At 43.6% G+C, this 12,623-nt stretch overlaps 1 protein-coding gene across 11 annotated transcripts in view; it reads left to right on the top strand.

The window, feature by feature from the left end:
• THOC5 (THO complex subunit 5) overlaps positions 1 to 12,623 on the top strand; it is a 30,894-nt gene that overhangs the window by 1,029 nt on the left and 17,242 nt on the right. For 2 of the 11 annotated variants that reach the window (XM_014835136.3, XM_014835151.3), the window contains 8 exons: positions 813 to 944; positions 2,336 to 2,479; positions 3,665 to 3,778; positions 3,899 to 3,996; positions 6,581 to 6,727; positions 8,128 to 8,242; positions 11,025 to 11,157; positions 11,897 to 11,929. In XM_014835136.3, the coding sequence (XP_014690622.1) occupies positions 849 to 944; positions 2,336 to 2,479; positions 3,665 to 3,778; positions 3,899 to 3,996; positions 6,581 to 6,727; positions 8,128 to 8,242; positions 11,025 to 11,157; positions 11,897 to 11,929 (880 nt within the window). In that variant the 5' untranslated portion in view covers positions 813 to 848. Of the gene's footprint in view, positions 1 to 245; positions 427 to 812; positions 945 to 1,067; positions 1,347 to 2,335; positions 2,480 to 3,664; positions 3,779 to 3,898; positions 3,997 to 6,580; positions 6,728 to 8,127; positions 8,243 to 11,024; positions 11,158 to 11,896; positions 11,930 to 12,623 lie in introns of those variants that run through there. The other 9 variants (XM_014835169.3, XM_070516332.1, XM_070516329.1 and 6 more) reach the window with 8 other exon arrangements.

The following is a 12,623-nucleotide window of genomic DNA, read 5'->3' as shown; positions in this document are numbered from 1 at the left end:
AAAGTGCAGTGACTGGTCCCAGGACTCATAGTCCAAAAATTGTCGGTGGAGACCCCAGCTCAGGGCTTCTCTGGCTCTACTGCAATGAGCTCTTGGCTCCCTCAGGAAGTGTTGGTGACAGATTCATTGGGGTAAAGGGGATAGTGCTGCCCACCACAGGGGGCTGAGGTGACATCCAGGAGAGGGAGGATGCTTTGTGACCACAGAGCCCCATGAAATGTAGGTTTCATTCTTTTAAATTTCAGGGTCAACCAGGGAGTTGATGGCATCGCCAGATGAGATGATGGCAAGATTAGGAGGCACAATGATGTAGTTGTCACGGACACTGTTATGGCATCTGATGGACTGAAGCTTTAGCATATGAGCTGTGAGACCTTGGGCAGGTCATTCACCTTTCTCAGCCTCAGTGTTCTCATCTGTAAAATGGTACTTGCTCTTATCTGAAAGATATGTTAGAAGGATCAAATGAGAACATACTCATAAATTGCTTAGATCAAGGTCCAGCACAGAGTGATCCATCTATAGTATTGGGAATGGGTTTGTATGCCGGGTTGAGGAGTTTGGCCAGTGGGGTAGGGGTGGTGCCTTTAAAGGAGGTGGAAGTGAGGAAGATGAATTCATTTTCGACAGGCTGAGGGATGAGTCCCCTTTTTACGGAGGATTAAACCGAGGCTTCGGAGGGTTGAGTGACTTTTCTTGACTAACCAAGGGTGTAAATGGCCAGAACTGCTAGTTAGACTTCAGTATTCTGACTCCAGGAAAATCTCCAGTTCCAACTCTGGAAAATATCAAAAGCATTCTTCTCTTAACAGGTCTCTGCTGTTTCCTCCTGACCTCATCAAACAACCATGTCATCAGAATCAAGCAAAAAACGGAAGCCCAAAGTGATCCGAAGTGATGGAGCCCCAGCTGAAGGGAAGCGTAATCGTTCTGACACTGAGCAGGTGAGATCAGCCAGGGCTGCCGTGCTGCTGAGAAATTGCAGCTTGTGGCCAAGCACCTGGCAGTGGGTTTGCAGCACCTGAGGGTCCCAGGAACAACCTCCCACGCGGCCTCTGCTTGACCAGGTCAAGCCTGGAATTCTCGTGGCTCTACAGAACTTGAGTATCCACGTCAGATTTAGCTTCAGCATCCCAAGAAGCAACAAGCCTGTAATAGACATGATTAATGCATGAACAGAGAATGCACTCTAGTATGGCGTGTCTCCAGTTTTCCTGATGGTCAGAAGAAGGCAGTCCATCTGCAGACGCCTCTGGAGCTTTGGCGACGTGGCATCCCTGGTCTGCTGCAGAGACAGTGTCAGAACCATATGCCCGCAGAACATCTGTAGCCTGAGAGCCCACATGGTCAGCAGGTTCTTCTCCTTTTGCTGTTTCTCTCTCCTTGTATCTGTCAAGCTAATTTATGACTTAACTTTTATTTGGTTGGTTATGTTTTTTATTTTTAAAATAGAAACGGACCAGCTTAAATTTAAATAGAAAGTGATGCTTTCCCCAGCTTTAGGAAGTCAAGATTAATGAAGAACCTTATCTTTTTTGGAGCATTGATTCTGACCTTTTTTTTATTGAGGCATAACGTTATGACTAACATATAACATTATATTAGTTTCAGGTGTACAACATAATGATTTGATATTTGTATATGTTGCAAAATGATCATCACAATTAACGTCTGTCACCATACATAGTTACAAATTTTTTTTTCTTGTGATGAGTATTTTTAAGATCCACTTTCTTAGTAACTTTCAAATATGCAATATAATATTATTAACTACAGCTAAAAATGATGTGTTCTGTTTCCTCTAAAGGCTGGGAGACCAAGATGATATTTTAGTCTCTGCTGAAGCTTGCTTTGACCATTTAAACACCCATCAGTATGAATTTGGTTAAATGAATTCTACTTCATCTCTCTAGTAGACTACCATGCATCCATTTCAATGGAGACTTATGTTTATTGGGATGGGAAATGATACTAAATAGCATGGAGGATATGATCGCATTTTGTTTAAAAATAAAATTTGTATTTATCCACAGTATTAACAATGGAGTTATTTCAAGCTGGGAAGTGAGATTACAGGCAATTTTTCATTTTGTTTTTGATACTCCTAACTATGTTTCTCTGATACTAAGCATGCATTACTTTATAAGGAGAAAGAGGAAAGGAGAAAGAGGAAAAGATGAATTCTTTTCCATTTTGAAAAGAAGAAAAGCATGTGAGGACCAGATCCTTTAGAGACTTGATTTGGGGCTTCATTGTTATTGATCTCAACCAGTGTCCTGGTCCCAACAGGGGGACTTCTACTCGCCACCCAAGGCCTCTATCCTTGCCTCCACAGGAAGGTAAATACTACAGTGAGGAGGCTGAGGTGGACCTGCGGGACCCAGGCAGAGACTATGAGCTGTACAAGTACACATGCCAGGAGCTGCAGAGGCTCATGGCTGAGATCCAGGACCTGAAGAGCCGGGGAGGCAAGGATGTGGTAAGGAGTGGGGCTGGGTGGACATGAAATTGGTGGGTCTGCACGGATGGACCTATTTTGCACCTACCAGAGCTCTTGATCTTAGTCTTCTATCCTAGCCATGATCAGGTGGTTGGGACCTAGGGGCTCCAGAGACCTGCGTATTTATTTTTTTTTTGAGGAATATTAACCCTGAGCTAACTACTGCCAATCCTCTTTTTGCTGGGGAAGACTGGCCCTGAGCTAACATCCATGCCCATCTTCCTCTGCTTTATATGTGGGATGCCTACCATAGCATGGCTTGCCAAGCGGTGCCATGTCCGCACCTGGGATCCGAACTGGTAAACCCCGGGACGCCGAAGTGGAACGTGCACACTTAACTGCTGTGCCACCTGGCCGACCCCCTGCCTATTAATTTATTAGAAAGTCTCATCATCACTCAATCACAAATTATAGTAATGAAAGTACAGGATAGTTAATTTTTCCATAACTGTAACTTGATAATTCATCCAACTGATGTTTATTAAGTGCTAGTCATTTTGCAAGGTGTTGAGAAGAGATGGTACATGTAAATTCCTTTGCCATTATAAGGATGGATCTATCCAAGTAAATCATAGACTAAAAGTGAAATTATCATTAATAGTAAATGAGTAAACCAGGCTTCAGGGCAGAGAAACTAAACAGTGTGACTGAAAACTAGATAGATAAGTTCAAAACAAAACAATCCATATTTTTCCAGGAATCTCACTTATTTATAGTTAGAGTGGCCAATATTGTTAAGAGTATTACATCCTACATCCTATCTATTTTATTATAGCCAAGCTTTACAGCTATAATTCTGTTATTTTCATTTAAATTATTCTGTAATGTTATTTTTAGAGGTCAAATTGTGTGGCAAGATGTTGCTTTTGGTAGCATCTCTGTGTACGGTATTTAGGGACAGATCTTAATTGTGCCTTAGCTGTGCTTGCTCCGTCTTCAATTCTTTTACTTTGGTCCAAGCAGAAGTTGCTTTTTTGCCTAGAAACGTTCAGCACTTCATTTATGCAGTCTTTCTTCCATTTCCTTCTGACATTGCTCATGGTTCTGAGCTTCCCTCCACTGTCTGTTTTTGGCCCTGGGGGAGGATGGGTCAGTAGTGAGGGGCTGAAGGAAACTGAGCCAGCACCTGTTGTCAGGGTCTAAACCAGTTTTCTTTGCCCACAGGCAGTTGAGATAGAAGATCGGAGAATCCAGAGCTGTGTGCATTTCATGACTCTGAAGAAGCTTAACCGATTAGCCCACATCAGGTTGAAGAAAGGAAGAGATCAAACCCATGAGGTAGGAGTTGAGAGGTTTAACGCCGCCTCCTGCCCATTCCCTCCTAGGAGTTTGCTGCTGCTCTGCCCTGCCCCATTCCACCCTGACTTACCCCACTCACCTCTGACCTTGTCCTTTCAGGCCAAGCAGAAAGTAGACGCGTATCATCTGCAGCTCCAGAACCTGTTGTATGAGGTGATGCACCTGCAGAAGGAGATCACCAAATGTCTGGAGTTTAAGTAAGTTTTGGAAGACAGGGCTTTGGCACAGATGGTCTGTTGGTAATTGCTTTTTCCTGCATAGCTCAGTGTGAGCCAGTCTTTTTAGAAAGAAGTCAGATGAGTTTGGAGACTGCAGGATCGGGGAGAAGGGAGAATAGACTGCTTTGCGTGGGCGAATGGGAAGCAGTAGTTTTAGGCCACACAAAGAACCTCAGGAGCCCGTCTGACCCTTTTGAATTCTGAGCTCTGAACCTGGTGAAAAGCAGTTCTCTCTCCCCAGCAGGGGCCTTTGCATTACCAGTTTGAGTGCAGGGCACCTTGTATGGGAGAAACTCACTTCCCAGTTACATCCTTTTAACCTTTTGGCCCAGCTTTCCTCTCTAAAGTTCTAGCAATTCATTTTTGCAAGTAGATTTTATTCTTTGGAACCTAAACTTCTTGCTGCTTAGCTGCCTTCAGGTGAACAACGACACTTTGTCAGTGTCTTTAAGCTGTGATGCCTCTTGGCAAAACCAAGCTGGGTGATGAGAAAGAGGGAGTAGACAGAGGAAGATAAGGAACGTGTATTTGCTTGATCAGACCTATTTGTGCAAACTGAAGGGAGGCAGGTTTTATGTGTTATAAACTTGGGATTAGGGGGGCCACGTTAGACATTGGGTCCAGTGTATTTTTAATAATGATGGGCACTGATTTTTTTTTTTTTGAGGAAGATCAGTCCTGAGCTAACAGCTGCTGCCAATCCTCCTCTTTTTTTTTGCTGAGGAAGACTGGCCCTGAGCTAACATTCATGCTCATCTTCCTCTACTTTATATCTGGGATGCCTACCACAGCATGGCTTGCCAAGTGGTGCCATGTCCGCACCTGGGATCCAAACTGGCGAACCCCAGGCTGCTAAAGCAGAACATGCACACTTAACTGCTGTGCCACCGGGCCGGCCCCTGGGTGCTGATTTTTAAGAGGTGTCTATCTGTTTCACAAATACATCGCATAGTAATACTTAAATACTAATAGAGGTGAAATCCACATCAAGTCTGAACCTGAGTTAATGGTATGGTACTATTGTCACTTTCCTAGTTTTGACAATATACTATGCTTAGATAAGATATTGTCATTGCGGGAACATGGAGGAAGGGTACACAGAGGAGATAATCTCTCAGTACTATTTTTGAAACTTCTTGTGAGTCTTAAACTATTTACATACAAAGAAGGTATAAAAACAAAAGAATGTGATGCCCTACCTCTAACTCTTACTCAGATGAAAGCGGATGAACCCAGAATACAACAGAACTTGGCCCTGTGGGGAGGCAAGTGGCCACGTGGAAGGAGCATGGGCCCTGAAATTAGACAGCCAGGGTTCAAATCCCAGCTCTGCCACTCAGAGCTGTGTGACTTTGAGCAAGCTGCTTACCTATGGAAGCCACATCTCACTTGAAAAATGGAGACAAAAATCCCCATCTTACAGAGTTGCTGTGAAAATTAAGGGAGGTCAGGATGGCATACAGTTGGTGCTTAATACTTGGCAGCTGTTGTTATTTATTTTTTTTAATTTAGGTCACATTGGTTTATAACATTATATAGATTTCAGATATATATCATTATATTTTGATTTCTGTATACACTACATTACATTCACCACCAAAAGTCTAGTTTCCATCCATCACAGTACAAATGTTCCCCTTTGACCCTTTCACCCTCCCCAACACCCTTTCCCCTCTGGTAACCACCAGTGTGTTCTCTGTATCTATGTGTTTGTTTATTTATCTTCCACATATGAGTGAAGTCATGCAATATTTGACTTTCTCCATCGGACTTATTTCACTTAGTATAATACCCTCTAGGCCCATCCATGTTATTGCAAATGGCATGATTTTGTCTTTTTTTATGGCTGAGTAGTATTCCTCTGTGTGTGTGTGCACGCATGTGTGCGTGTGCACACACTGCATCTTCTTTATCCATTCATCCATTGATGGGCACTTAGGTTGTTTCCACGTCTTGGCTTTTGTAAATAATATAACTGCTGTTATTACCATTGTCTGTCCACAGCTTGAGCACTATGTTAATGCAACAAAGAATGTTGGATTTCTTTTATACATGTGTGTCACTATACATGTAACAAAGTCGGTAGATCTCTTTCACATCTGTTCATGCCATGCTGAATCTTCCCTGTCCTATGCTTATGCAGTTAATGTTTTGAATTTAAGTGCATTCTCAAGTTTATTCCTGTTAAATGGCATTTCTTGGCTTCATCTTGACAGTCTAGGCCTAAACGTTAGTGTTTTTATTTGATTCTTTAAGCTCTTAGCTCTCTTGCTCAGCTTGGAGTCATCTGTAAATTTGATAAGCATCCCTTCCAGGTCTTTAGCTAATTCATGGGTAGAAAGGTTGGACAGCATGGATAAGGATCTTGTGGCATGTCACCAACTACCTCTCTTCAGACTGAAACGTCTGCTCATGAGCATTTGCTGAGAAGACTGGGTTCCAGGTTCCTGAGTAGTTGCAGACCAGGGCTAAGTGGGCATTCACTGGGGGGAACTGTGGGCCTGCTTAAGGCACAGTTTAGGTTCCAGCGAGTGGCAGCTTGACATCCAGTTTTTGCCTGCAGGTCAAAGCACGAAGAAATTGATCTGGTCAGTTTAGAGGAGTTTTATAAGGAGGCTCCTCCAGATATCAGCAAGGCTGAAGTCACCATGGGAGACCCTCACCAGCAAACCCTTGCACGTCTGGACTGGGAACTGGAGCAGCGGAAAAGGTGGCATTTCCTCCTTCCTGATCTTGTTAACCTGTGCAGACATGGACCTTTAACCATGAGGGACGGTGCTTTGTCATGACCCAGGATCAGATAGCAAAGCACTGTGGAACCGGCAGAATAGTCTCCAAGACCAAGTCCCACTTTGTGTTAATTCACACTTGATGGTTCAAACTTGGTCAACCGCATCATGGGTGGGGCAGGAATTGCTTAAGGCTCTTAGCAGAAAGTTGGAGTAACCTTTCTTTGAGAATTTTAGCCTGAGACCTAAATACCTTTTGTACCATAAATCTTTCTTTTTAACCTTTTCCCCTGCCTATAAGCATATCCTTGTGGTATTATAAAACTTTGCAAACATTATTGTAGAAGGTTGTACAGCATTCAACCGTATAGGCAAATTGTAATTCACATAATTGTCTCCCTGTAGGATTGGACTTCTAGGTGGTTCCAATTTTTTGCTATCATAAATAATGCTTCAAGGCATACCTTTACATATAAAACATTTCTCTACTAGTAAAGAGCTTTTATTTATTAGTTGTAAATAGAATGTTTATACTGTGTAGTTTAATCTAGGTCTTTCTAAGAGTACAGTGTATTTTTTTTTCTTACTGGACTTTTCATGGTTGTATCCCTTCCATTATGGTGACTTTTTTCCCTTTCCTATTTGTCCATGAATTCTAGGGCTTATGGTTGACACATCTGCTCTGTTTTCCCTCGGAGAAGCTGCTGTTTTTAATCCCTTGCCTTTTTCTGTTACACTGTGTTCTGTGCCTTTGGTCTCTCTATGAATCTAATAAGCACTGATTCTGGTTCTTAGGGAATTGGTGTCGATTTTTTAGCAGATGGCACTGGCTGTTCACTCCCTTGTTGAGTACACTGCTTGCCCTGGGCACAGGCTAAGCCGTGAGTGTTGCATTCCTGTGGCACTGGTCTGGAATCCATCCCCACCCTGCCCCACTCAGGCCAGTCTGTGGGCTCCTTTGGGTCCTGTAGCTTTAATGTTTGTAAAATTTCTGGGTCTAGCCTCTGAGGCAAGAAATGGAGCAGCACATGACCCCAGGGCATTCCCTGGTGGTCACAGGCAGAGCTTCCGGAGCCAGACAGGCTTGGATTTAGAGCCCAGCTCTGTGCTTGCTCTTAGATGACCTTGGGCCAGTTATCTACCTCCCTGAACCTTCTAGGAATAGGAAAAGTCCATATCTTCCAGGGTTTTTATAAGGATTAAATGTGGTAATGTTTGTAAAGAGTTCTCCACAGTGCCTGGCAAATAGTAAGTGCTAGATAAACATTAGCAGTTAATCATGACTGCTGTCATTAGGTAGAGTCTGACAGTCAACAGGTGTGTCGGGGTGTCCGTGGGGAGCATTTCTGTGACAGTGCTCTGTCCTTCCTCACCCCAACAGGCTGGCGGAGAAGTACCGAGAGTGCCTGTCCAACAAGGAGAAGATCCTCAAGGAGATCGAGGTGAAGAAGGAGTACCTGAGCAGCCTTCAGCCTCGTCTCAACAGCATCATGCAGGTGAGGTCTTCCCCCTACATCACCTTCCTTCCTCGGTCTTTTGCTTTGCCTTCACCACCCAGTGAGGCCTTGCTGACCTGAGGCTGCCAGCAGCCTTACCACCCTTTGGGTTTTGTTGGGTCTTTTACCCTAATCAGTGTTAGAGCTCAGTGCAAGGACGGCCCTGTCTGTAGTCCTACCCCCTGGTATGATAAGGTTGTGTCCTAGGTTGAAGAAATGCTGGCCACATGGGCTCAGGAACAAATACACACATTTACCTGGGACATTTTCTTTTCACCCAGAGCCTCTTCCAGGTAAAACACTCTTGTAAACTCTAAGTTTAGTTTACACACTGCATGGTCTCGAACAGCGCCACAGTCTCCAGGCATCTAAGCATGCTTCTGTGGATATCTGTTAGATCCCTCGACTGTACCTCAGGGGCAGATGCTCAGCAGATCTACTCACTCTGAAAAGAAATTTACTTGTATTTGAAAACTGTTGTGTACCTTAGGAGGAAAAGCCCCCACTTTATCTGTAAAATGTCTTTCTATATAGGTGACCTATTTTTGTTTGCTTTGTGAAATCACGTTTGGTCTAAATCCTTGTGGTTTTGTGCAGCAAAGTAAATGATTAATATGGAAGAACTTTGCGAAAGGACCCTAGAGAAATTATAAATTCCCTTTTCTAGGATTTGGCAAGATCTACATTTTCTTCCTTCAACTTTAGGTGTATAATTAGAATTGTTAACAAATATTCTCAGCACTTTGTAATAGGACAAAAAGAAAACAGAAACTCCAAGTTTGTGTTGTACTTAATTTTTCCTGTTAACTGGAAACTCTCTAAATGTTTCTAAATAGGGTATGGGTTGAATAAATTCTTGTATTTACAGGCTTACAGTTGTGATGGAAATAAGGAACATCATACCACTGGTAGAATAACTGGACAGAAAGTAGATCTATCATATTGTCAAAACAGTGCTAGTTGTAGAACATAAAGTATGGCCTCATTTGCATACCTTCATTTACAAAGTATCTGTAAGGATATATACATGTGTGAGTCCAGTGTATGCTTAGCAAAGTCTGTATTCAAACCAAACCTTAACGGTTGCTGTTGGGCGTTGGGAACTGGAAGTTTTTGCTTTAGAAACTTGAATACAACTTTTTAAAGCAATGTACATATATTGCTTTTTAAAGAATAATTTTACATATAGAAAAGCATATGGCTCATAAGTGTACTGCTCAGTGAATATTCACTAAGTGAACACATCTGTGTAACCAGCACCCAAATTAAGAAGAACATTATCACTTTTCCAGAAACTACTTTATTCCCCTTTCTGGTCACTTATCTCCTCCCACCCCTCAGTAACCATTATCTTGACTTCTAACATCATAGGTTAGTTTGGCCTGTTTTTGAACTTATACAAACGGAATCATGTAGTACAGACTCTTGTATCTGGCTTCTTTTGCTCAACAGTATGTTTATGAGATTCATCTATGCTGTTGTGAGTACCAGGAGTTCATTTATTTTCATTGATGTTTAATATTTGATTGTGGGTGTTTCCAGTTTGGAGCTAATATGAATAATGCTGCTACGAATATTCTTATATGTGTCCTTTGGTGCACATGTCTACATACCTTGTTGAATATATATCCAGGAGTGAAATTTCTGGGTTACAGAGTATGCTGTGCATTTATGTAGCTTTGGTAGACACTGAAACAGTTTTCTAAAGTGATTGTACTGATTTATGGGAACTCTCCCCAGCAGCCTATGAGAGTTCTAATTGCTTCACATCCTTGTCAAAACTTGATATTGTCAGTCTTTTTAATTTTAGCCATTCTGAAGGGCATTGCTTATGGTTTTAATTTCCCTTTCCCAGGGGACCAGTGTTGTTGAGCACAGCACCTTTTATATGCTTATTGGATTTTGGATTACCCCTTTTGTGAAGAGCCTGTTCAAGTCTTTTGCCCATTTTTCTGTTGGATTGCTTGTAATTCTTCATATTTTCTAGAGAGGAATCTTCTGCGGATACTGTACCTACTCTGTGACTTTCCTTTTCACTCTTGTAATGATATCTTTTAATGAGCAGCTATTCTTAATTTTAATGTGATCTAATTATCAGTATTTTCCATTATGGTTAGTGCTTTTGTGTCCTGTTTAAGAAATCTCTGTCCCAGGGTCGTGGAGATATTCTCCATGGGGATTTTTTTTTTTTTTTTTTTGAGGAAGATTGACCCTGAGCTAACATCTGTGCCCATCTTCTTCTACTTTATATGTGGGATGCCTGCCACAGCATGGCTTGATAAGCGGTGCATAGGTCCACGCCCGGGATCCGAACTGGCGAACTCCAGGCCGCCAAAGTGGAGCATGAGAACTTAACCACTGTGCCACCAGGCCAGCCTGACAATTGATTTTTTTTTTGAGGAAGATTAGCCCTGAGCTAACGTCTGCTGCCAATCCTCCTCTTTTTGCTGAGGAAGACTGTCCCTGAGCTAACATCCGTGCCCATCTCCCTCTACTTTATATGTGGGACACCTGCCCCAGCATGGCTTGCCAAGCGGTGCCATGTCCGCACCCGGGATCCGAACCGGCGAACCTGGGACACCAAAGCGGAACATGCGCGCTTAACTGCTGTGCCACCGGGCCGGCCCTGAATTTTTTGTATTGACCTTTTATCCGTCTCATAGTTCTGTTAGCTTATCACATATCACTTTCATAAATAAAAAACTAAATGGTTTTTAGCCACATATTCATATGTGGACTGCCTGAAACGGGAAAACAAAAATCCTTCTTTCGTTGCATGCAGGCTTCCCTCCCAGTGCAGGAGTACCTGTTTATGCCATTCGACCAGGCTCACAAGCAATATGAAACAGCCAGACACCTGCCGCCTCCCCTCTATGTCCTCTTTGTCCAGGCTACTGCATATGGTCAGGCTTGTGGTGAGTGCGGGAGCTGGGGGAGGAGGAGGGGCTGTGGGAGCAGCAGCCGTGGCCATCTGAGTCATTTGGAAGCACTGCCTGCTGAGGAAAACTCCCTGGCCCTGCTCAGAAGCCCTCAGGTGACAGACGCTGCCTCCCCTCTGCACCGCCCAGCATGGCTGCTCTGACCAGCTGGCCTGAGGCTGGACTAATGTGATGGGCATTTCAGAATGGATGGCTTTGAATCTCTGATGAGTCTGGCTGGTTGGCTCTTGGGTACAGTGCCTAGGCAGCCTGTCTGGGCTCCCAGGCACTCACCCCATCAAGGCGTGCTTGGCAGGTGGATTGGTGCCTCTTGTTCTGCTTTACAGAGTGGGCTTGGTGAACACAGATCCTAGCCAGCTCTCCCAGGCTCTCACCATGCCCTAAACAGGCTGTATGTCATTACAGTGAATTACCAAGTCAAAGGATGTGTCCTCATTAAGCTTAAGGGCAGCCCTTTACTCCACTAGGGTTTTGGGAAGTTTTTGGAGACCACCTCTTGCCCTACTGCAGCTTTCACCCAGCACCTAAATTATTCTCCCCTCCCCTCCCCCTGCTCTGCCCCGCCCCCCGCCAGCCCCGCATCAGTCATATATTGCAATAGTGCATGCTTCTCCTAGCCATGGGCACCAACACATTACTGTCTCTCTTCTTGTGTCTTCCTGGTCCTTCTGGATCTCTCCCTACCCTTTGTTCTCCCTCCTGTTTCCATCATCAGCTCATATGAAATCCTCCCAGCCCCCTAGACAGGGTGAGTAATTTTCTTTTGTGTTTCCATTCCCATTTTACTGTAGAATTCACTGTAGGATTAAACTACTCAAAAGAATAGTATGGCATTTGCCAGTCGTTGATGGGGGCAACCAGCTTGTTTGGAGTGAGGTGTGATAGTTCATGCAGGGTTGTCAGAAAGAGTAGTAGTCAGCCACCTGGAAATATTATCTCAGTGGCCTACCACTTTGGGGAAGTTTGCCATCCCTCCTTAGTGCAGTTGGGCAAATTGTTTCAGGCTCCTGCAACTATCTGTAATCTGTATGCCCTTTTGAATGGAGCAGGAGTTGTGGCCTGTCTGACCTCCCAGCACTAGACCCATGCAGTGCCAGAAAGGCAGGTCCAGACGTCACTCAAGGAGGGATCAGGCCTGGTGCCTGGAATAGGACGCTTGGCTTCGAGCTCGAGACACTAAGGTCAAGTTGAAAAGACCTGGTCTTGAATCCTAGCTTATCTACTTCCTGGCTATTATATCTAACTTCTCTGAGCCTTCATTTTCTCATCTGTAAATGGCTATAATAAAAGTATTGCTCCTACAGTGTTGTTGTGAAGATTAAAAATTTATTTAAAGAAAATAATTTTATAATTAAAATTAAAAGCATCAGCTCATTCAGTCCTCACCACCCAAACGGGCAACTACCATTTCTCAAGTCCTGATTTCATAGATGCAGAAACTA

The sequence above is a fragment of the Equus asinus genome, chromosome 8 (genome assembly GCF_041296235.1).
Source record: "Equus asinus isolate D_3611 breed Donkey chromosome 8, EquAss-T2T_v2, whole genome shotgun sequence".
Lineage (NCBI taxonomy): Eukaryota > Metazoa > Chordata > Mammalia > Perissodactyla > Equidae > Equus > Equus asinus.
This window is presented reverse-complemented; position numbering and strand designations above follow the sequence as displayed.